Here is a 24,580-nt window from a genome sequence, read left to right as displayed (position 1 = left end):
GATGTCAGGGGTGGCTTGAGCCCCTGCGACTCTGCATGAGGCGATGGGAGAGCGAAGCCTGGTGCAGAATTAGCCTGTTTCCTTCTGTAAACACCATCACAGCCTAGCAGCTTGTGCTCATTAGGTTTAATGCCGTGCAGTTGTCGGCACACTGCTATCAGCACAGCTTCACACCCCTTCCTTGCTCTTTTGTGCCTGGTTTTGGGGTGCAGTAAATGCAGGCATCTCTCCCACGAGCTGCTTCAGGGCGTCCGGGACTGGTGCTGCACTCCAGGGAGCTGCAGGTGCTCCAAGAGAGCTTGATGTTATTAACCAGCTTGCAACCAGTATGGTACCAAGGAGGCATCCTCCCCCAGGCCTTTGTTTCTTAATTTTGATGGATCTGTTATGATTTGGCTGTGCCTGCTCTGAAGGGAGGAGGCTTGGTTTTTTCCCCTATCATTTTTGAGCCCAACTGTGTGAAATACCTTGGGGGGAAAGAATGGAAGTAAGAAAATGTCATCAGAGCAAACTATTTCTGGATGCGCTCCCGTGCGGGTAAAGTGGTGCTGGCATGGCGCTGCTGTGATAACCTGGAGCAGAGGGAGGCTGGTGGCCTCTGCGGAGTTGGGGTTGGATCCTTGGTCTATTTTTTAACCTTTGCCTGATTCAAATGCTGTTTGTCACCTGCCTCGGTGGTGGCTGACACAGTCCTTGGGGAACTGCTGGGTGCATGAAGGATGTTGAGGCTCTGGAGCGAGTCCAGAGAAGAGCAACGAAGCTGGTGAGGGGGCTGGAGAACAGGCCTTATGAGGAACGGCTGAGAGAGCTGGGGGTGTTTAGCCTGGAGAAGAGGAGGCTGAGGGGAGACCTCATTGCTCTCTACAAGTACCTGAAAGGAGGTTGTGGAGAGGAGGGAGCTGGGCTCTTCTCCCAAGGGACAGGGGACAGGACAAGAGGGAATGGCCTCAAGCTCCACCAGGGGAGGTTCAGGCTGGACATTAGGAAAAAAAATTTCACAGAAAGAGTCATTGGGCACTGGCAGAGGCTGCCCAGGGAGGGGGTTGAGTCACCTTCCCTGGAGGTGTTTAAGGGATGGGTGGATGAGGTGCTGAGGGACATGGTTTAGTGATGGGTAGGAATGGCTGGACTCGATAATCCAGTGGATCTTTTCCAGCCTGGTGATTCTATGATTCTATGAGGGTGAGGAGCAGGGAGAGCTCTGCTTCTGCGCCTGCCAGCCACATCCTTGGGTGCTGGTTCTGCTGGTGTAAGCAATGTTGGCTTTGTATGGGGGCTGCCTCCTGCCTCTCCTGGGCAGTGGGAAATGGAGACAATTTCTCTGTGGCCCTCCTGGGCTCTGAAGTCCCCTGCCTTGCTGCACATCTCTCCCTTACCCCCTCTGCTTCCTCGTTGCCTCCGACAGCTCTAAGCCAGCAAGTTCACATAAGGATTGAAGTGGCAGAACAAGATGCAGTAATTGATGCTTACAGTGCTGCAAGAATAAACATTTAAATGAAGGGCTGGCTGTTTTCCTGTGACTCTCCTGGTTATTCCTTGTGTGATGCTTCCCGTGCAGATGGATGCTTTCCCATGGTTACTGTGGCAGGGCAGCACTGGAGCTGCAGCAGCTGGTGTTGTTGTGGTGCGCTGCAGAGCTTGGCCATGTGGGGAAGCTCCCTGTTTTCATTTTCAGGCATGTAAATCCTGAGCGGCTCAGTACAGCTGGGCAGAATTCAACTGGTAGGAGTGTAAGAAAGACATGACCTGGGGGAAGCTGAAGCGAGAGGATAATGTCACCCTGCTGTCAACGCAGAGCTTTAACACGGAGCGTGCAGGCCAGAAACAAATATGCTCCAAGCAAGTGCCTTCTCCAAATAGTTCATGCTACCTGAATTACAGCTTTCAAGCCTGCAGCATGTTAGAGCTTTTTGTTTTGTTATTTTCTTTTAAAAAATAATGTCTTTAAGAGCTCTAAAATGCAAGGAATTTCCATAATTTCATCCCTTTAAGGAGACATGGCTGTGGGCAGGAAAGTAGGAGTTAAAATAGCTGGATTCCAATCCAAGCTTTTTCCTTGGAGTTGAGTACTTTCTCTCTCCAGTTCCCTATCCCCCCCACCCCGCCTCAGCTTCTTTCACACATCAGACAGACTCCAAATGTCTCTCAATTTAAAGATTTTGGGTGCTTGGATATGAGTCTGACTCCTGCAAGTGCTAAGCCCTGGGCTGAGAGCTGCCTCAAGTCCCCCAGGAGCAGCGTGAGCCAGACACTGCCCAGTGGCACGGGGGCGAGAGGGTGTGTTCTCTGTGCACCAGGCATCGTTTTTAATCCTCGGAGCAGGAGGTGAGTGATCGAGGAGCTGAGCCAGTGGGACCTTGACCGTTGGGAGCTTTCCACTAGCCTTTGGGCTGCTGATGTTTTGGGAAGGGAGTCTTAGGTTCCTGTCTTTCTTGGGCAAAGTGGACAATGCGTGGCTCTGCAGCTTATCCCTCCTGGCTGTGGTGCAAGATGATGCTCTGGTGCGGTGTCAGCAGCACTTGTGATGAGTCCCACAGCATCCGCACAGCATCCCAGCTGCCCTTCGAAGTGAGGAGGGTGTGTAGCCCAGTCCTGAGAGGGCACAGATGGGTGCTGGAGGAGGGGGTGAGAATGGGGTGGCCAGACTGGGGGGCACCATGCACAGCCCCCAGCTCTGGGCTTGCTTCCCCAACGACTCTGCTGTGCCCTGTGATGCTGGAAGGCTGGTGTGGCAGATGGAAGCCTGCTTTCTTGGGACTTTGCGGTTGATGGAAGCTTATACCCAGCTAGAGGTCAGCATTTCCATTTAAATGGGATTTCTGAAGCCTGGATGTTAAAGGACCATGGAATTTACAGTGATGCTGGGAACCAAAGAAGAGAAAGCCTCTGTGCCATAGTGGTGTGGGGCCAGCAGGAAGATGCCTGACCAGGCTGTGGGGCAGCCAGGGATCTGTTTGCCGTGGGAGAAGTAGTGATGGAATTTTTACTTCTTGACATTTAATGCTTTTAGTGAGTTGCCCCATGAAATACAATAGGGGGTCAGTCAGAGGATCCCCTGCCAAGGAGCAAGCCTGGTGGGATAAATGCAACCATTTCAGGGCCAGCTGGGGGAAAAGCTGCCCTGGGGGGGCAAACATCCGTGTTGCCTCCAGTGACCCCCTGTGCTGGGCCCAGTGGCAGGCAGGGTGGGGAGAAGCCCCGTGGCACTATGCTTGCGGGTGATGCCGTGCTCCTGGCTCAGCCCCGCTGCCCACAGCTCCTGCCATTAGGAGAAATACGATATTTGCAGCGTAAGGTTGTGAGAAGCCTGAAGCCACAAAGAGGCAAAAAAAAAAAAAAAAAAGGAAATGACTTTTCTTCTGGTGTTTATATGTGTGCGCGTGTGCAGGCGCTTCTGCTCTCAAGGCAGCTGACCAGGAGGGGCTGGGGTGCCCCCACCGCGCTCGGCAGCACGAAGAGCGCACCGTGGCCATCCTCCTTGCAACCGGCACGTGGGTGCTGCCAACCCCATCGCCGTGTCCCCCCGGCAGCACCGAGCTGCCACCATGTTCCAGCGAAAGCGCAGCGTCTCCTTTGGCGGCTATGGCTGGTGGGTGCCTTTCCTTTCCATTCCCCCTTTTTGCTACCAGGAGCTCGGTGCAGCGCAGGGAGCGTTTCTTCCCACTTTGGCTTCAAAGGAGGAAGCGCTGCAGAGCCCTTCCTGCTGCTCCATGCCAACAGGAGCGTGTGGGAGTCAGGAAGGACTTTGTTTGCCTAGGTGAAGCCCCTCGTGAGCCTTGCAGGTGCCAAGCAATGAGGGCATCTCCTGGGGGCTTGTGGTGGGCTCCCATGGGTACATCCCATGGCTCTCCCCCTCTAGCAGCTAAGGACCCACTTCCCCCTGACTGGGTAGCGACGTTCACAGCCACCTTTGGCACCTTGCAGCGTGCTCTGTGAGGTTCCACCTGGTCCGTGACAGGTCCTTGTGGCTGTTGGTGCTTCCCTGAGTCGTCCCTGTGCTGTCTGTCCTCTGCAGAGCGCTACAGCTGCACCACAGGCTTAGTAGGACTGCGTTTGCTTCTTGTGCCCCTGCCCTCCAAGATGTGTTGATCCATAGGGAAACAGCTTTAAGAAAAGGTTTGCCCCCTGCCCTTCCTCCAGTTTGTCTCTCTAAAGTAGTTTATACACATTCCAAGCACGTGCTGTGTGATTATGCTCAGGTCATGGGAACTGATGGCTGAATCGACAGTTTTGTAATGATTTTGGCTGTTGTAGCACTGGGGCTGAGGGTTGCTCTGCTTTCCCCTCCCCGTGCTGTGGTGGCTGGGAACCTTGGGGGCTTTGGGCTGAGTGCTTGTCCTGGTGAGCTCAGAGTTGCTTGAAACCTCCTGGGCCAAAATGCTGAGTAACCGAGACAGTTGTAGGAGGGCAACGAACTGGCTGAGTGTTTTGGTGAAGCCGCCTGAGAAGAGAAGCACCCACCATACCGAAGCTAAGCATTTGGTCTTCTGTACAAATAAGTTACGTGAAACGTGGTTTCGTTTTGTGGCAGAGAGGAATTGCAGCTCTTGGGCATCTCTACCCTGCAGCTGCCGGTGTGAGCGGTGGCTCTGGGGTCCCAACCACACTGGAAGCATCCCAGGAGCTGCTGCTGTTGACAGCTTTCCACTGCGATGGAGCAGAGCCGTTTACCCGTCTTTGCAGGGGTGTTTGGGGCTGGCTGGGCTTTGCTTAGTTGTTTTCCTTCTGCACTTCGGCGGTTGCAGGGAAAAGATAACCATGAGCTGGAGAGTCACACAGGAAAAATGTGGTCTGCTGGCTGTTGTGCTGCGGTCGTGGTCCAGGCTGAGACAAAGCAGGGTGTGGGCTTACCTTTCAATGTCAGCATCGGTGTCTGCACTGTGAGAAAGAAAGATTAGGGGGTGTGGAGGGAGCCTTGTTGTCCGTGCTCCAGTGGGGAGCTCCCTAGTGGGGTTGGTGAGCAGCCCCCCAAGGGTCATGGAATCATAGAATCACCAAGTTGGAAAGGACCCACTGGATCATCGAGTCCGGCCATTGCCATCAATCAGTCTTTGGGGAAGACACCCTCACAGTCATGCATCACCTGGAGAGCGCTGTGTGGAGCTGGGAAAATGCTTCGCTGGGTGTTTATGGGAAAGGAAGGGACCTGCCACAGCCTTGTACCTGCATCTGCATCTTCTCATGGCTGCCCAAGCCCACAGCTGACCCACCCTTCCTGTGGGGACCGTGCGTGGGGTGGCCAGGCACGCCCAGCCGCCACTTTCTGTAGCTGCAGTTGCTATTTCCAGCTGGGGTGTAAATCAGGCTTTTGTTCTTTCTACCGGCTGCATGAGCTTTTTTTTTGTGTACCAGCTGCACCTGCTGCCAGCAAGGTACCTGTAGGAGCGTGCTGGTCCTGGGGCAGGAGATGTGGTGCCGCTGCTCTTGGATGTAGGGATGCACGTTATGGGTGATGCGAAGCCACAAGGTGTGCAGCCCCGGGTGCTGCTGCCCCAGCCTTCTGCCTGCATCCCCCTCCTGGCTCACCGGGGCCCCCAGGGCGTGATGTAGGTGCCAGCCTTGTCCCCTCTCCTCCTGGACCCTGGCACGCAGCTGGCATTGGTGATTCCTTTCCCCAGGTGCTTGGGGAGCGCAAGGAGGAGGCTGGGGCATAAGGTGTTTCACTTCACTCCCCCCAGGAGGGGTTGCAGGGCAGGGCCTGATGAAGCGGCTCCAATAACTTAGTCATATCGCAACTGCGGTTTCCCTATAGAGGGTTTTCTTTATTACGTGCTGCTTTTTTACTTTTTTTTTTCCTCCCTTCTCCAAGAGGCCAAATAACAGCAACCCATTTTTCTCCCTGTGGCTCCTCTCCGTGCAGCTCCCCAACCACCCACTGTCCCCGTGGCTCATTTGCCTCTGTCGCTGTGTTTGGCAACAGCTATTTACACCAGCGTGCTGGTGTAAATGTTGATGTTCAGCTTGATTTAATGATCAACAGGGTCTGTAGACGGGCGTGTTTTAGTATTAAGTGACAATAGCAGGTGCCCTGGGTCTATTTTTAGGAGCAGCAGCGTGCTGGCTCTCTGGAAGCGGAGCACGGGAGCTGATGTTTGGGGAAATGTCTGCGATGAAGCTCTTATTGCCTTGGGGTTTTGTGAGTGCAATGTTGATATGAGTGAGAAAGGGACCAGGACAGGGTGGGGAGGAGGTGCTAGGCTTGAGCAGGGGTGTGCAGAGTGGCTTTGTGCTCACCCGTGGGGAGCAGGGATGCCCTGTGAGAGGGTCCTGCTCTCTCTGCCCTGGTGCTGGCTCAGCCTGTAGCACGGCGTGCCCGGGATCTGGCCCCACTGCGTCACCCGTGGGTGCAGCCTCCTCAGGATGGAGAAGTTCAGCCTGGCAGCAGAAGGAAGTAAAGCTGTGAGTAGAGGGGAAACTGCATTTCTGCAGCCTGGCCGTGTCCTCTGTGAATGTAGTGTAAAGCAAGTGGCACTTGGGATTTTTTTGTTTGTGTTTTTTTGGTTATTTTTTTTTGAGATGGGGAATTAATTCCATGTGACAGACAACTGAGCATTTGCAATGACTGCCAAAAGACGTAGTTTTGCTTTTTGAGACATTACTATGATTTGCATTAATTAATATTAATGTGATTTTAACCACAATGATTCTGTGGAGATTGGCACTTACTAGTAATGCCAAATAAATAAATGAAGTGACTGGGGCTCTTGGCCAGGGCTGGGAGCGATGGGGCTGCTTTCTGTTCCCTCCACCCGGGGCTCTGTGTGTGCGTGTGTGTGTGTGTCAGGGGGTACTAGCTGCAGCTGTCAACAAGTAAGGAGGTGAGTAAAATGGTAATTCAGCAGCTGCTGCCTGGGTGGGGATGGTGCAGCCTGGCAGGGATGAGCCTGAGTGCACACAGTGACCAGCCAGGTAGGAAAATCCCACATCTTGCTCTGCCTTTATTCCTTCCCTCTTGGGCTTGGCTTCTTGTAAAGCTGCAGGGTTGAGCTTGTGGGGTTCGGTGTGATCTTCTCAGCATGTTGGGTCCGTTGCAGGTCATTTGCCTTTAAAAATGTGCTTTGTGAGAGATGCGAACCAGTGCTTTGGAGAGAGGTGGGACATGGACATCATTCTGGATGAGGAGGCACCAGTTCTCCTCTGGTCACATTACTGTGGAGATGTTGTTTTACTTCCTGCCAGGATTCAGTTTGGTTCAGTTTTGTTTTCTGGCCAAGTCTTTGTGTGGTGATCATCCTGTCAGCCAGACCGATGGCACCTCCAAAGTTGCTGCTTCTGGTACCAGAGCTGGGACAGTCCTTCTGTTTGCACCCCGGGTCCCCTGCACCAGCAGTAACACGTTCCTCTGCTTTCTCCCCAGGATCGACAAGACAATGCTTGCCAGCCTGAAGATCAAGTGAGTACCCATGCTTTTCTCTTGCATTAAGTGATTTCCCTGTGAGATATGTGTTGCTGAGAGATGGCTTTGTGGAGGATGCTGTCTTGTTAGCTGGGCTGTCTTCTAGTTCCAGCTCTGTGCAGTGGTAGACCAGCTGTATCTCCCCTTTCCTAGAGATGTTTGTGCACGTCACACAGCTTGGTCTCCTGTCAAGTCCAAGGTGATTATAATAAACGCAGTTACACAATTGCTGTGTGATCAGTGGGTTCAGGTATTCCTGGGGCATCAGCTCTTCCTTGTGAGGGATGTGGATGGCAATCAGCAGGACAGGCCACCATCGAGGTTCTGGCTGTAAATTCAGTGATGTTGGGGCTTTTAAAACTTTCTTTTTGAATCTTGAGTCTGGGAATGGGGTAGGTGTCAGTGGGATGGTGTGAGTGTCTGTGCTTGTTACCCAGCTCCTGCTCCCATGCTACTGGGGAGACTCTGGGTGTTGCTCTGGAAGGGGTGAAGGTGTTTTTGGGGTCCAGGAGGATCTGAGCTGGTCGTGTTATTTGGTGGGTCCATCTCATAGAATCATAGAATCACCAGGTTGGAAAAGACCTACCGGATCATCGAGTCCAACCATTCCTATCAAACACCAAATCATGCCCCTCAGCACCTCGTCCACCCATCCCTTAAACACCTTCAGGGAAGGTGACTCAACCACCTCTCTGGGCAGTTCACGTTTGCCATGAACTAGCTGGAAGCTGGATTTGTAGGTGGTGTGGCTTCTGGCAAGGGCAGCTGCTGGGCCAGATTCTGCTCTGTCGAAGCAGAAGAAGCAGAAGAATGGGATCACCACTGCTGCTGGAAAATGTCAGCTTGATAGAGAAGAGCTGGTGAGAAATGCCTGGGAACGGCACTCACTGTGCTCCTGGTGCTCGTGGCTATCTGGAACCTGCCTCCTGTTCCCTTTGTGCCTTGTTCCTCTTGCTGTGAGACCAGGGGACTGATCCCTTCCTCGCTGCTGCAGCACACCCCAGCTTCTGGATAAGCTTCCTGAGTTGGAGCTTTCTTTTTGTGAGGACGTGCACGGCTCCAGCGCTGTCAGCATAACTGTGTGCTAATATAGGAATATTCTAGCCAAGCCTCCCTTGAGCTCAGGGTAATGTGTATGGGTAACAGCTCATGCGGTTTCTCTCAATAATCATTACTTGTGCAAATTATTCATTAATGGAAAAGTATACAGAAAGCCTTGAGGGAACCTGCTGCCTGAATGAGCCTGCGAATACCCATTGTAAATAGCACAACAGAAATGCCGCTGCTAAGCTCATTGCTCAGGGTTTTGCTCAACTAATGAGAAGTTTAAATCAATGTTTACCGCTTTGGGGAGTGGAGGGAAATCTCAGTAGACTTTTCTTTTCCTGTGGAGCAGAGAAGGATTTTGCAGCTCCTTGTACACAGCCGTAGACCGTGTCTTGATTTTTGTTTCAGGACCTGGGCTGGAATTCTGCTGCTGAAATACTATTTAACCTCTTCTGCTCACCATGCTGAGCAAGTAGTGTCATGCTCGAAGCACTGTCCCAGTGCCATGGAGCACACTGCCATATTTCTGCTTGGGAATTTCTCTCCTGCCCTGGCCTGAGGAGGGTTTTGCTCGGGGCATTTGATGAGCATCCACTGGAGTTGTTTTATCCCTGCGATTTGCAGCTAATGCTTCCCACAGCCTCATAACGCTTCTGGTTTGTGGACAGATTGCTTCATTGAATGGTTCTATAACTGGGGCCCAGCCAGTTAGATAATTATAAAAGCTTTTAGAATGAAAAAGAATCATAAATTAGAAAAAATAGTTTTGATTTTCTAACGCCTTGTTGTTATTGCTGCAGCCTTCTGGCTAAGATACCAGGCGTAGGCAATTTTCTTTGACTCTAACTTGTTAATGAAAAGACAAGCTGCTTTGTGCAAGCCAAGGAGCACTTTACAAAACCTTGTTCATGCTGCAAACATCAATATTGACTTACAGAAACATGGCACGGGAGGAATAGTGCGTGGTGGTGTATGCACCCCCAAGCTTTCAGCTACAGAGAGGGTCCTGGAGGGCTGCAGGGGTCCCCACTTGAGCCAGCCCCTTGCACTTGGGGTGAGAGCTTCTCACTGGGGCAGCATCAAGCCTCTCCATCCCAAGGGAGTGTGGAGGGCTGCATGTCACAGCAGGCTCTTCGGGCGAGAGTGAGGGCTGGGTCATAGAATAATCATAGAATCATAGAATGTTCTGAGTTGGAAGAGACTTACAAAGATCACTGAGTCATCTCCTGTCCGTGTATAGGACAACCTCAACATTCACACCCTATGTCTGGTGGGTTTGTCCAAATGCTTCTGGAATATTGTTATGATTTGTGCTGTGTCTGCTTCCCTGGGAGCTATTCCAGTGCTCCACCACCCTCTGGTTGAAGAAGTGGGTCCCGTACAAAGCTGGTATTGGGGATGTGAGAGAGTTGTTGGGCTGCAGGATGCTCCCCTGCTGCTTCCGCTGCTGCTGCTGTTGTCATTTGTTGTAATAAACTTGCACATGCAGGTGGCACCAGAGCATCAAAGAAGTTTTCCCACTGTCTATGTCTCCTTTTTTCTTTCTTTTTTTTTTTTTTTTTTAAATTTGGGTTTTGTTAGTTCCTATGGTAACCATGAATATGGCTGAGGGACTTGAAACTGGAGAGAATGAGCAGATATTGCAGCAGGGGAGTGTCAGAGGAGAGGCGATGGGTGGAGAGTCCTACCTTCATGGGCAGGGACTCTAACCCTAACTGCTTCGGTGAGGTACCAGGGCTGCAGGCAGGTAGGGAAGGTGCTGCAGAGGGCTGAGAGTCCCTGCATGGCTGCTGAACGGCCACGTTTGCTGCTTGACCTCTGAAATGCCTAGGAAACTCTGGTGAGTTTGAGGCTGGCTCTGGGAGCTGTGCCTGTGCCCTGCCCTGAAAGCATCATTTCTCCAGCAGGGAGTTTGTGTGTCCCACTGCTTCAGTTTTAAATGTGCAGCTGGCACTGGGCCATCCCTGGCTTTCAAAAATCACCGTTCTGGGGCAGGAGAGAGCTGAGTTTCTGGCTGCTGCGAGGGCTGTGGGCTGCTCCGGAGAGCTTGGACACACTCCTGCCTGGCATGGCTTGGGGCTGCTCTTGGAAAGACTTGTAAGGTGCTCCAAAAAAGTGCATGGGGGATTGAGATTCTGGGATGGGGCTTGGAAATGCTCGCTGGTTTGGGGTTTGCATGTCCCTGGGGGTGATGGCAGGAGCTGGGGCTGGGGGGCTTGAGTGCTGGGAGAGGGGCCAGGGCTGCCCCAGGGTGCTGCAAGATGGAGAGCAAGGCACTTCTGCAGTAAATGGGATTTGGCATGTGTGGAGCTGGGATTTTGGCACAGATCAATTCCATCGTGATCCTTCTTTTTTTGATGGTTTTTTTTTTTTTTCCTTACCCACTTCATAGAAAAACATGGGGGTAGCTGAACCCCTTAGGCTGGCAAATGGGCATCATGTGCAGAAGCAGCCTTCCCAACTTTGGCTTGGTGTAGGTGTTTTCTTGTGTCATGTGAAGTCTCTGCAGAAAGCCTAGCAGCTTTTCTGGGATCAAGGGGTGCTCCTGTGGTGCACTTAGTCCTCCTTTGGGCATGGCTTCATGCAGAACTCAAAATATAGTGGAGTTTAAGGTCAAGTCATGCTGCCAGGGAAGGGAAGAGCTGAGCAGGGGAGCAGCTAAACCCACTTCCAGGGCAGGGAGGTCACCCTGGAGGAAACATCAGCCTGACAAAGGATCTTTGCATATCAAAAATCAGCCCCTACTGAGTGAGTTTGCTTCTCACAGCTGCCCTGCATTAGACCCAGGTGGCACAGCAAGTGCAGGGGTCCCAGTGGGCCAGGCAGGGACTTTTCTCTATGGCATCATTAGGAGGATGTACTGAGAAACCACTGAGCATTTAAAATCAAATAAAAAATCAATAAAATTAAGTCCCTCCTGCAGGCAAAGAGTCATCTCTCACTTTAGCCTTATAAAGCAAAAATAGCAATGAAATAATCACGTCTCTATGGAACAGAGAAGCCTTGTACATCAGTTACTGAGATTTGGTGCATGTACATCTAAAATTCACATGAAAGAGCATGTGACACTCATCTGATGACAGGGACAGTGATGGAAGACAAAGGTGGGAAGTGAAGAGATGAAAGATTCACTTGACCTTTGTAAAATAAGCTGTGTCCAGGCCTGAGGCTCTTTAATATTTGATGGGCCAGAGCTGAGTTAATGGGAGGATGTGGGAATGATGCAGCTTCTTGGTGGTAGCCGCACTGATTATTGCAGTAATTGTGGAGATTTGTGCTTAGGTCTTGTGAGGACAAGGTCTGGAGAGCAGATTGTATCTGTATAAGTTCCTTTGACTTTATTAGCACCTTTAAAATGGGTAATTGCATGCAAATGTATCTTTTGTGATCATACTTTAGCTGTACTAGCGTGTGCCTTATGCTGCAAAGAAAACCAAATGAAAGCTCTTCTAGCCCTGTAGTGACACCTCTCCCTTTCCTCCTTTTCTGATGTTGCTGTTGTCCTTTATAATAACTCTTATTGATGTACGTGCAGCTCATCTGATCACAGCAAATTCTCCCGAGCCTTTCCCACACCGTCTTTCTCCATCCCTTGACTCTATCACACCCTGATTTTTTTTGTAAAGTTTTGCTGGAAAACTAAACCATCTGTGATGGGTCCTGAGCTAGTCCTCAGGCAGGTGTGAGGTGGGTTTCAGAAGGGTTTCCCCTGTATTCATGTGGCAGTGAGAGGCAAGGAGGCAGAGTGCACTCTGAAATGGTACAGTTCCTTCCAAATCCTAGAATCCTAGAATGGTTTGGGTTGGAAGGGACCTTAAAGATCATCAAGTTCCAGGCAGGGACAGCTCCACTGGATCAGGCTGCTCAAAACCTCCTCCAACCTGGCCTTGAACACCTCCAGGGATGAGACAGCCACGACTTCTCTGGGCAACCTGTGCCAGTGCTTTACCACCCTTGGAGGAAGAAATTTCATCCTTCTGTCTACTCTCAATCTCCCCTATTTCTGCTTAAAACTGTGCCCCCTCATCCTATTCCTGCACTCCTCGATCAGGAGCCCCTCCCCAGGTTTCCTGTACCCCTTTCAGTACTGGTTTAAGGCCGTCTCCCCAAAGCCTTGTCTTCTCCAGGCTGAACAACATCAGCTCTCTCATCCTGTCCTTGTACGGCTGATGCTTCAGCCTCTGGATCGTCTTTGTGGCCTCCTCTGGACTTGCTGCATCAGATCTGTGTCATTCCTGTGTTGAGGACTCCAGAACTGAACACAATTCTCCAGCTGGGGTCTCACGAGAGCAGAGGGAGAGATTCGCCTCCCTCAGCCTGCTCGTCATGCTTCTGCTGCAGCCCTGGTTTACCTCATTTAACGTTTCCCCGGCGAAGCCGCTGCTCTGCCTTTTCTCTGGGGCGATTAGCGTTGCCCCGTGCACGTGCAGGGCCTGGGCAGCTTGGAGCCACGGGGCGAGGCATGAGTGACAAAGCTGGTGAGGGGGCTGGAGAACAGGCCTCATGAGGAGCGGCTGAGAGAGCTGAAACTGTGTGACCAGCGGGTCCAGGGAGGTTCTTCTCCCTCTGTACTTGGCACTGGTGAGACCGCTTCTCGAATCCTGTGTTCAGTTCTGGGCCCCTCACCACAAGAAGGATGTTGAGGCTCTGGAGTGAGTCCAGAGAAGAGCAACGAAGCTGGTGAAGGGGCTGGAGAACAGTCCTGATGAGGAACGGCTGAGAGAGCTGGGGGTGTTTAGCCTGGAGAAGAGGAGGCTGAGGGGAGACCTCATTGCTCTCTGCAACTACCTGAAAGGAGGTTGTGGAGAGGAGGGAGCTGGGCTCTTCTCCCAAGTGACAGGGGACAGGACAAGAGGGAATGGCCTCAAGCTCCCCCAGGGGAGGTTCAGGCTGGACATTAGAAAAAAAATTTTTCAGGGAAAGGGTCATTGGGCACTGGCAGAGGCTGCCCAGGGAGGGGGTTGAGTCACTTTCCCTGGAGGGGTTTAAGGCATGGGTGGATGAGGTGCTGAGGGACATGGTTTAGTGATGGATAGGAATGGTTGGACTCGATGATCCGGTGGGTCTTTTCCAACCTGGTGATTCTATGATCCCAGGCAGAATGAGTCTTTGTGTCTGCGGCAGGTCTTGTGCCCGTGTCCCTGCGGTGGCTTGGCCAGTTGCTGCTGGCTGCAGTGACGAAGCCCCCAGTGAGCACCAGGGAGGCTGACAAGTCCCTGTTGCTGCTGTGGACGCTGGCTCCCACTAGTCCTGCTCACCGTCTGCTGCCTGGTAGCCGCCTCCAGTATGTTTACGCCAGCCCTTGTCGACGCTGGGGGATTTGAGGGCTGTGCAGATGAATGTCAGTGCCGTCTAAATGCAGACCTGAGGTGGAAGCTCTGCCTGGCAGGAGACTAGCAGGGGGGGCACGAAGGCAAGGCAGCTGCCCCCCAGCTCCCAATGTGGATGGCTGGTGGGTGGTTGGAGCTGCCTTGGGCTTGGGCTGTGCTGGATCCAGAGTCAAGCCCTTCACTGGTTCAGCGATGGGAGTTTCTTGAGGTGTGGGGGTGTGGTTTGGAGTATTTTGTTGCTGTTGGTTTGCATCCAGGACCAGGCAGTACAATTTGATCCTCATCTTCTGGGAGGAGGAGATGGGCACGTGTGAAAGCTTTCAAAGCTTTTGATTGGCAGTGCTGATGCAAAGAAGCAAGGAGAGGCAGCGGGTCACTGTGGTGCAGGACCAGCCTGAGGCCTTTCAGAGGCTCCTTCCCAATCCGGCTGCAGCCCACAGGTGCTTGGCCAGGGCTGTAGAGGCTGGGACTCCTGCTCATCCCCTGCTGATGCTTCCCTGGCTGAAGACTCTTACTGAGCGTGCCAGCAGTCTGCACGCCAGCATTTGGCTTTTGCTGCTGCTTGTGCCCTGTGAGTGGATAAAAGCAGAGGGTCCTGCTGCCACGTAGCCCATGGGGTCACCTCTCCTTCCCTTTCTGTTCCTGACCAGGCTGCAGCGAGTCCTCCAGTTCACACCGAGTCACTTTGCGGTGGTCACCACTCTGGGCAGTGGTGTGAGTGATGAGCTGGGGGGTTGCAGGGGATGGGGTGCTGCTTGGTGCCCTCTGGTGAGCTGGGACTGGGTGCTGGCTTTTCTCTGCTTCTGCTGGGGGGGTCCTGCCCAGCGCTGTGCCCTGCAGACCCTCACAGTGGGGAGCTATGCTGCTGGCCCTTGCATCCTGGGCTGTGCTGCCTGTGCCCCCCCCCCGGCTTGGAGACGTTTAGCGCGAGGAAGCAAAGGTGGGAGTAGTTAATTTAAAAGGGAGAATATAAAACCAGTGAAACCTGGATGAATGTAGGGCAACGCGTCTCGGGGCTGGAGTGAATCATCAGCCTGCTCTCAATGCTGTTGCTTTATTTGCTTTTTCTGCAAAGGATTTGGTCTGTCAGCCACATTTTCATTGCCAGCTGAGGGTCTGGTGGCCCATGGAGGAGCAGGTCAGCACTGTGTCATCATCCAGCTTTGACTGTCATGGGTTCTGGTGCCCAGCAGCAGTGCCCAGGATAGGCAGGTTGGGTGGGTGCAGAGCTGCTCACCAAATGTGGCTGGAGCTTGGCTGTAGTGCTGGTGCCTCAGTCTATAGAGCTGGGCTGAGTGGGTCCCAACGCCTCAGAAATAGATTGTCCCAGTCCTGGTTGCTTCTGTGAAATCTGGGCTTTGCCCTCGCAGCAGCACTGGCTGCTGGACTGAGATAGGGATGGTCCCATCCCACGTGGGTGCTGTGCAGAAACACCCATCGTGTCCTCAGAATGCCCTCTGTAGCTGCTGGGCCCTGGCTGCTGAAGCTGCAGGCATGTTGAGTTCACGAATGGGTGCTGCTGACCCAGTTCTGCCCTTCTCTCCGCAGTCTGTGATGCTGAAGGTTACACCTTGTGTCCTTAGTTGGGACAGAAATGGATTTTGGTGTTTCTTTTGGAATAGTGATGTTTTTTGGTGACTCTTTTGTGACTGAAGATAAACACAAGCAGGGCATGTGGCAGGGCAGGTCATGTCTTCCTCTGCCCCTTGGTTTCTGGCATGTTCAGGGTTGAAGGAAAAGGGGTTCTCCCCATGGAGTGCTGGCACAGGACCAGGGTTTGGGTGTTGTGGCTGTGCTGGGGCTGTTTGACCTGGGACAGTGACTGCTGTAGCGCAGACAGCACAGCATCCCACTGACACCATCTTCAAGTGCAGAACCACCACCAAGATTCACTTTTTCTAAAGGGCAAAAATAACCTGGGAGGTGGGAGCTTCAATGACATCCTGTTTTCTTTGTGGACAGAATTTACTTTCAGTGGATGCAAGAGCTGCTCTTTTTGCTGAGGGACCATATAATTTCAAGAAGAAAAATTGAGAAGGGTCTGAGGAGCTTTGGTGAGGTCTGGTTGAGCAGAGCCAAAGCTCAGTGGAGGCCAGTGCCCTCCTTCTCTTCATCGCCCCAGCAGTAAGGATGGGGCAGAGCCCTGAGAGTCTCCTTGGGGCTGGGGACACTGACACTCTGTGTGCAGCAAAGGGAGCGTTTGGAGCCCTGAGGCTGCTGCTGCTGCTTAGTACCTATTCTGCCAGCCAGGATGGGCAACGGTGCAGCACCAGCTGGCACACTAGTGGAGGAAAGTTGAAATAGAGGGGTCAGTCTTAGCTCGTCAGCTCCCACCAGGGCTAGGATGGGTGCTGGACCAAGGATCCTTTGTGTTCATCATTGTGTGTGGTATTGCAAACCACCCTCCTGCAGGTGGTGTTGCTGTGGTTGGGAGGTGAAGAACGAGGAGATGTTGGAGATGGTGGCTGGGGAGCAGTGTGGTGCGGCACAACCAGGGCTGCTCACCACGGACGTGAGCAGTGGCACAATCAGTCCTGCCCCTGCTTGCCCCAGGGCTGGCTGGGGATTTACAAAATCTAGCCAGTCCCAACGTCTCCCTCCTATCTCTGGCGAGCAGGCAGAGCACTTCCCTCTTCGTGGAAGGGCAGTTATCACCCTGGCTGCCCCCGGAGATACCCAGCCCTGTGCCTGCATAGCATCCTTGCAGCACATTTCAATGCCTGCCTGGGAGGGAGGAAGCTTTCCCAGGAGGAGGAAGGCACTGTTGGCTTTGTGGGCTTGGGATATTTCAACCATTTAATCTGGTAAGATATATGTACATATATATAAAATTTTGGGGAGGGTACTGGTACAGCTCCACTGATGCTCCTGCCCTGAGAGATGTTCCTCGCTATTTGGCTAAGCAGTTTCCTCGCAGTGGCTTTGCTGTAGATATTGGGGTTTATTATTGAAGAAACCCCAGCTGCAGAATGGAGGCAGCGGGCCCTTATCCAGCAATGCAAACACTGCTTCCCAGCGACATTGGAGGTGGCGCAGCAGCACGTTCTGCTCGTGTGCTCCCCGGTCCCATATGTTAAAATGTTGTTGTTGCTGTCAAAACAGCCTTCTCATATTTAAAGCTAGATTATCCACAATTACATCTGCCCAGAGGACTTAACAACCCCACGTGGCTCTATTTTTAGCTCTGTTTCAGAGCTAATAAACTGTGCCGATTTATGTATCTCTTTCCTCCTCCTATATTTATAGCCTGTCAAAATAGGAGCTGTTTGCAGACAATCAAAAGGCGGCTGCTTGGAAGAATAGCAGCCTTCTAAAAGTAAATATTGTTGTGGTAAGGGCAGGGAGCCTTAATGGCTGGAGTGATAGCGATGCCATCTGCATGCTCCCAAATATCCGGGTGCGTGGGAAGATGGGATTGTCTGAGGAGCCCAGAGCAGGGCAGGGAGCACCCACCGGCATGGGTGTGCAGTGCACCAAAGCCTGTGACTTGTTCATGATGATTCTTCTGCTAATTACTGTTCCTGCTGTCTCTTTTCCCTCTATTTGGTGGGGTCCCAGCCTCCTGATGGTGAGCCCTGTGGTGCAGTGGGGATGAGTGGCCAGTGGCACTACGTCTGGCGCCCAGGAGCTGCGTGGCAGCACTGCTGGGAAGCTTCTGTGCTGGCAGTCTCTGTCTGGAAATAGCCCTCTCCTTCTCTGGTGTTTTCTTTCTAGTGGGGCTCGTGATGCTCATTTCCCACTTGGGTAGTGAACACTGACATCAGTATTGAACTCGTATGGTATGCGAGAGCCTCACATCCTCCAAAGACTCTTGTACAAGCCTGGCTTGTCTCAGACTCCCACCCAGCAGAGACGTGCAGGGGCTTGACATACTTGAATAGGTCAGAGCTGCATTGTGAAGTCTCTGTGAAGACTCAAAGGTCACTCCATTCAGGCACTGTCCTGTCTCTTTCCTCTCAAATGTTAGCAGTGTCACACCAGAGACTGTGACAGCTCCTTCCTCCTACCAGCAATTTGCTGTTAATCCTCTGCAATTTGAAAGGCAGAGCTCAATGCTCTCTTCCCTGAGATGACATGGGTTACACTGCTTGGTGATGTGGGGCTGATAACCAGCTGTACCAGCTGCATCCAGGAGCAGGGTAGGGTTTCCATGAGGTCCTCATTGGAGCTTCAAAACCCCAGTGCAACTGTGTTAGCTGAGCAATTTGTTTTTTGCTTGCATGTTAAGCGCAGGGACAGGGAATTGTGCTGTTGGGCAGGAGAATGAGAATATGATGATAAGAAGTATAGGATCAGACCAGGGAACTCAGTGAAAGGGAAAGTCTGAGAGAAGTGGCATGTGGCTTTCATCTGAGTTGCCATCTTGGTCCCCTCACAGGCTCTTTGCAGCTCAAGTTGATGGAGAGAGTCTTCATTTCCACTGCATTTGTAGTGTTGCTCACAACTGCTGCCGCAGCTGGATGTGGTTGTGGCTGTACATATGAAAGATGCTGCCTCAATCAGGGTGCTCCCGTGCTGCTGCAGGCACATCTCCTTCTACAGAGGACGAGCAACTGCCCGGAGACCCTACAGCAGTATGGGCAGCATGCAGGATGGAGCCAGCATGGAGCAGATTCCCTGTGTCCAGCCTCCCTCGTGCAGGTGTGGGTACCAGTTGCCAGGAGAGCTCCTGCCCACGGGTGTTGTATCCCCACTTCCCAAAGCCCTGGCACACACGATCCAGGTCTCTTCCTGCTTGTTGATGAGGTTGCACAGTGCGAGATGATTTAACGAGGAAGATGGTTGTTTTCGAGCTAACAACTGCATCATTTTCTATCTTGTTGATCTGGAAGCAAGGAAGAAACTGTAGAGCAACAGAAACCCATTTTGGCATGTGATTGACTTCAATGCATTCCCTATTGTACGGATATGTCACTGAGATAATACCCGTGTTTTAGCTCCACAAATTATATGTCTCTTAACGCTCTCACATCAAACAAGGTGCCTGAGGGAGACAGGTAATCGAGATGGTGGCATCTCCTGGGGGAGCTGCTGGGTTCTGCTGCTGCCTTCTCTTACACTGGGGTGTGTTCCTACACCAGCTGATGACCATCCCTTGCAGTTCACCACTAGCGAGCACAGAAGAGCTGGGTGCTGACCTCTCCTCAACGTTTCTGGAGGTAGAAAGTGTTTCTCCCCATGCGGCACCTGCCTGGGTGCTGACAATATTCCTGTGGGGCAGGGAACTCGTTGCAGCATGAGGCAGCTATGATCCCTTTCTGTCACCAAAACTCCCCAGCACTGAGGGAAACCAAGGCTGAGAAGCAGCAGGAGGTTTTTCCAGGGTTCCTGCTCACACCTGCAGCAGTGTGGTGGTTGTTGCAAGCTGCCATCGCACCATCAATGTCTTTAGATTAACTTGCCCCTCCTGATGCTTTTCTTGGGCCGCTATGGTGGTGGGGGGCTTGGAACAGGGAGTGGCTGTGATGCTGCTGCCCTGTCGAGAGGGATTAGAGAGGCCAAGATGTGCACTCTGCTTGGCTGGGGCATCTCTTTTGCATAATGCGATTAACGCTTCTCTGGAGCAGCCCCTCCTGAGCCAGCTGAATATTCAGCATTGCCAGGAGGATCTGTGTTTGCAGCCACCAACTCTAACGTTCCCTCTGTCCGGGTGAGGACCCAGCCCTTGCTGGTACTGGGCACAGCACTGGCATGCCAGGGGCTACCATGGTCCCTGGGGTGAAGCAAAGTGGTTTGAGGTTTAGGCTGTGCAGTGTGGGACTGGTAGCACAGTACTGCATCCTATGCCATCACTGGATGCTTTGGGGTGTTTAGTTTGAGAGCAGCTCTTATAGGGATGGAGCTGAAGGGGTGGCTTGCTGCAGCAGCTGGGCTCAGGGACATGGGTTGGCGTTGCCTGTTGCTGCAGGAGGAGCAGTGCCAGCCGGCTCCGTGCCTCTCCTGGTGTTCCCCTGCCTGTGGCAGATAAGAGCCTCTACAGGGTGAAGGGCAGCTCTCCTTGAAACATTGGACTCCAGTGAGCAGTCCCTGAGAGCCTGCCCCTTCTGCCCAAGCCCACCCTACTCCTCCCCTACTCTGCCTGAGGTCTTCCCCCTGCTCCTGCATCCCTCGCAGCATCCTTGGCATGGGGCATTGCTTGGGTGAGGTTAAAGTTTGGGTTTAATGCTGAGCTTCCTGACTAGATGCTGATGGTAATTGATTGGAATAGCAGCTTCAGGGAAGGTCTTTGTTCTGCACTGGGAGCTGGGGAAGGACCAAGGGCTGTGGAGGGTGCTGGAAGCATTGGGCTGTGGCTGAGGTTAGTTTGCTGAATCTGGCTTTATTAGTGATGTTAATGATAAATGATGGCATTTACTTCCCTGATTTGATAGTAAATTTCAAAGGATCTGCTCATGCTGTAAAGACTTATTTCCTCTGCTGATTTGATCTAATCTAATTGAATGCTGAAATCTTGGAGCTCATCTCTTCAGAAAGCCTGTGTTCACGGGGAAGAATGCCCCAGATTATCAAGAATACAATTTCCATATAATTGTGCTGCTGTCATATGCATGACTACCTCGTACTGTGTTTCACCACCAGAAATGATAGAGTCACTCAAGGGAGCACACCAGGCAGGGGCTGATGCTGCACCCAAGCCCCAGAGCTCCCTGCCCACCCATGGCAGCAGCAGGAGGCATAGCTGCCTTCTCCTCTCTCCCTGATTATCTTCCTGTCTGCAAAACTGCTTTGCTTTATCAGGGTTCTTGCTGGCATTGTGACGTGTGGAGGAGCCAGGGCCAGCGCTGCCCTGCTCGTGGGTGCAGAAGGGTGGGCTAAGCGCCAAAACGTGATTCTTGTTCTGAAGACCCAGTATGTGTGTGATGGGAAGGTGCTATCTGAGAGCTTCTTAGCAAAGCCGTGCCTCTCCAGAGGCTGCTGAAGGAGGAATGGTTTCACATAAACCCGTGAGAACCTGTGCTCAGACACAGAGGTGTGTGGATAGGTATCTGTAGATATGTAGTGTGTATCTTCTCATGCAAAGCAGATCCGGCTCTCTAAGTCCCCTGAACTGTCAGAGATGGTTTTATACCGAATACGGACCAGAGAACTGAACATTCCTGCCTGACCCCAGAGTGTTTGATCTGGAAAGTGCTGCTGCAGTAGCCCTGCGTGAAGAGCTTTGCCTGCGTTTATGTGGCCTCACTCAGCCAGCAAGGTTTTCTTTGCAAGTCATGAATATAAGTTTGGTAACTGTCCTAGAATCAATCATAGAATCACCAGGTTGGAAAAGACCCACTGGATCATCGAGTCCAACCATTCCTAGGTGAGAAGGATGTGCCACTAGACGAGCGTGGCTGCTCGCTGCTGTTGGGGGGACAAGTCCCCAGCTCTGGTGCCACCAGATGGTGGTTGTGGGGGGCCAAGGGACAGGTGCCCACAGCAGGATGGGCGCGTTGCTGGCTGGCACTGGTGGAGCGGACACAGACAGGACCCCGCACTCTGCAGTGCGAATCCCAGCAGCTCTTGCGCTTGAGCAAATAGCCATTCGTTTGACCTCCTGCCAGCCCTACTAAGTAGGCAAATATTTGCTGCCTCCTTCTCTTGGCTCCTCAGCAGAAGGAGAAAGGAAGGGGATTGCGTGGCGAGCAGGTCCCATGGCCCAGCTGTACAGGTCACCTTTCTGGGGTACAAATAGCCATGCTGTGACATCCACTTTCAGCCTTTTGTGCTCACAGTTTAATTGCAGTGTGATAATACAAATACATTTTTTATCGCTGTGCTGATGCAGAGTTATCTTAGTTTGTACTCTGCGTGCTATTGCGATATACAGCAACGTCAAAGGGCTACGAGTAACATTGTGTGCTGAAATGTCAGCTGGCTTTCATGAAACAGAAAAACCTCTCCCAAGCTAAGCCTCAGGCCCCATCCTGTGTACAGCTACTCCTGATCCCTAGTTTTCCACCAGCTGTTAGTATCTCAGTTTGAGTGATCTAGCAAGCAACAGCCTGTTTCAGGTGCATTTTAAAGACCGATGAACACAGATGTAGCAATAGTTACAGTGCTCAGCATCATCCATGTGCTCTGCAGTGTTGAACCATTTCATTGTGATGTTCTGGAGACTGCACAGTGCTGAGCAAGGATGGTCCAGGGCATGCAGGGAGGTGCTGCCAGCTCCCTCCTTAGCTGCTGCTCCTGGGGATCTGCTCTGGTCACCCAGATAAGGCTCCATAAATTGCCAGGAATGGGATCTGTTTGCAAGCCACAGCTGATTGCGTTGGGTAACCAATGTGATGAGGGTCTTGTCATGCTCTCCTCTGCAGAGCACAGGGACCAAACAGGGGATTTGGAAGAGCTGAGGCTTTCTGTTCCCAGAAAGGAGCAATTTGCACCCTCATGGTTTAATGGAGTGGTGTTGCCTGCCTTGTACTGAAGCTTAAATTGCTTCTTAGCTCTCCTGCACAGGGCACTGGGGGTCTGTGTGTGAATCTGGGTGTCTGCCAGCGTGGAAATATCCTGTACCCGGGCAAGGAGCTGCTTCTTCTGTGGCCACCGTGGCCAGCCCAGCTGAGGCTTTACAGGGCGCTGCTGACCTATTTCTGCTCAGTTTTGGGGTGTGCAGGGATGGGCAAGGGGTACTGCCATTTTTATAATATTTTTATTATTTTTTTTAATACTGGCACCTGCTGGGAGGTGCTTTCAGAGCTGCTGCCTGCTTATCTCACCCGGCTACTGTGCAAACACAGCGAGGGACATCATGAGATGCAGTGAAAGCCCTGCCCCGCCTCTAGGGATAGGATGGCTTGTGCAGAGTGTGCAGCCAGAACAGGGTTGAGTCTGGGTTATTTTTAGGTCATCTTTTGTGATGGATTTATATAGTTAAGTCTCTTCTCTCTAACCACAGAATGGGTGCACACTGCATCTGTGCTGCTTTCTGCTCATAGACTGATTTAGGTTGGAGGGGACCTTAAAGATCATCCAGTTCCACCCCCGGCTATGGGTAGGGACACCTCCCACTGGATCAGGTTGCTCAAAGCCTCATCCAGTCTGGTCTTGAACACTTCCAGGGATGGGGCAGCCAGGACTTCTCTGGGCAGCCTGTGCCAGTGTCTCACCACCCTCATAGTAAAAAAAAGTCTTCCTAAGATCTTGTCTAAATCTTCCTTCTTTCAACTTTAAACCATTCCCTTTTATCTTATCACTATAAGGCTGCCATCCAGACTCCTGGCTATTTCCCAGCCCGCACGGGTGCTGATCTGCAGCGCTGCTGTCCGTCAGACCCTGCTGCCACTCTCATGAGAGGTCGGCTCATTTTTATTGGGTGGCAATACCTGGCTGAGCTTTGGCTTCCTTCTGCAGTGAAGAGTCATTCACTTGTAATGAATTTTTGTTCTTTCATCATGGCTTTGATTGCTTTCCTTGCTTGTTTCCTGGGAAGGCTGATAATTGCACCGGAGAGATGTTTCATCGTGAGCCACGCTCAGCTCCAGGTCAGGCAAAAGGTCGATGCTTGTGTGCACTGGCGATGGGCTCTGCATGGGGGACAAGCCCATTGCCTTTGCTCTCAGTTGAGCTAGGCAGGTGAATTTCTTTTTTTGCACATCAATCCCATCCGTCTGTACAGGAGCCACAGTACTGAGGCACAGGGAGCTGCCAGGGCGATGGGGAAGCCTTGGTGCCTGTGCTGGTGGCTGCTCCATGCCTTGGCACATGTCAATCCCTCTTCGATCACTCTGGATTGACAAAGTGCTAAGGTTGCTGGTGGCATATCACACTCGTCTCACACAGTTTGAAGAGAAAGAAAACTTGCTGTGGTCTGTCTCAGCACTGCTTGCATGGAGGAGCTGGCTTCGTGCTTTCTTGGCATTTCCTCTATGTCTTTCTAACTGAAACTGTAAAATAAGTCTCTAATCAGATTACTTAGGGTTGGATGTAACATAATCTAAAGCTCTATTTCTTGTGATACTCCTCCGAAAACTGGGTGCACTCTTATCCTCCTCCTGCAGCACCGTTTGAAACGCTATAATCGCTTTCTCCTGAGTTTGCAAGCTCCCAAATCCTTTTCTTCCCATGCCAAGGAAATAGCAATGTGACTGCTCCTTTGCAGAGAACCGGTTACTATTTTTGTCTCTTGGTCCATGTTGCTTCAGCTCCTTTTGTTCCTCTCTGGCTCCTGGTCCCTGATGCTGGTGTAGCTGCCCCCATCCCAGCTCTCCCACCTGGGCAGTGATGCCTGTGGCCAGCTGCATCCTGCTTGGATCAGGGAAGTGCTGTGGGGGGCTGAGATCCTCCTTGGGGGTGGTGGGGAAGGGTCTCTGGACAGAGCTCCTGGCGCCCACTTGGCTGCTGAGGCTCAGCCACGACGCCTCGGGGACAGGCTGGCTGTGCCTCCAGCCCAGCCGTGGCACATGCCTGGCATAGCTCGTGTATTTATGGCTCTGTCCCTTGTGAGCCAGAAATATCTCTTGCAAAGGGAGGTGCAGAGGGTGTCGGGGACTTATCCTGTGCTGTCTGATGAGGTAGCACTGCTGCTCTGACCGGAGAAGCCTTGAGTCACCAGAGCTGGGCTCAGGTGCAAGTGAGGGGACCCTGGGGACCTTTGCAGGTTGAAATGCACCCGTGAGCAGCTTGGGAAGGCTGATGGGCTGCTCACCTATGGGTGATTTAATCACACTGCAGCGTGAACATAAAGCCGAAGTTATTCCATAAATATATGGCTTCTTAATAACGTTAATAGTGTCACTTATTCACTCGAGAGTCAGTAATATCAGGGATGAAGGCTTGATCTTGTCACAATCTGGTGTGTTCAGATCCTTCTTCCTTAGCAGAG

The 24,580-nt window shown here is 52.2% G+C and overlaps 1 protein-coding gene across 12 annotated transcripts in view; it reads left to right on the top strand.

Annotated features, from left to right (window-relative positions):
* Positions 1 to 24,580, top strand: part of RAP1GAP2 (RAP1 GTPase activating protein 2) — an 83,803-nt gene that overhangs the window by 13,514 nt on the left and 45,709 nt on the right. For 6 of the 12 annotated variants that reach the window (XR_011338942.1, XM_069874213.1, XM_069874211.1 and 3 more), the window contains one exon: positions 7,358 to 7,393. The exons of 2 other annotated variants lie outside the window; for them this stretch is intronic. Coding sequence is in view for 7 of the 10 variants with exons in the window: in XM_069874213.1 (XP_069730314.1) it covers positions 7,358 to 7,393 (36 nt within the window). In the remaining 3 variants the exon portion in view is untranslated. Of the gene's footprint in view, positions 1 to 3,511; positions 3,590 to 7,357; positions 7,394 to 10,229; positions 10,284 to 16,542; positions 16,578 to 24,580 lie in introns of those variants that run through there. 4 more of the 12 variants (XM_069874225.1, XM_069874223.1, XM_069874217.1 and 1 more) reach the window with 3 other exon arrangements.

Source organism: Phaenicophaeus curvirostris, chromosome 21 (genome assembly GCF_032191515.1).
Source record: "Phaenicophaeus curvirostris isolate KB17595 chromosome 21, BPBGC_Pcur_1.0, whole genome shotgun sequence".
In the NCBI taxonomy this organism is placed as follows: domain Eukaryota; kingdom Metazoa; phylum Chordata; class Aves; order Cuculiformes; family Cuculidae; genus Phaenicophaeus; species Phaenicophaeus curvirostris.
Note: the sequence above shows the minus strand (reverse complement) of the source record. Positions and strands in the feature narration are given on the sequence as shown.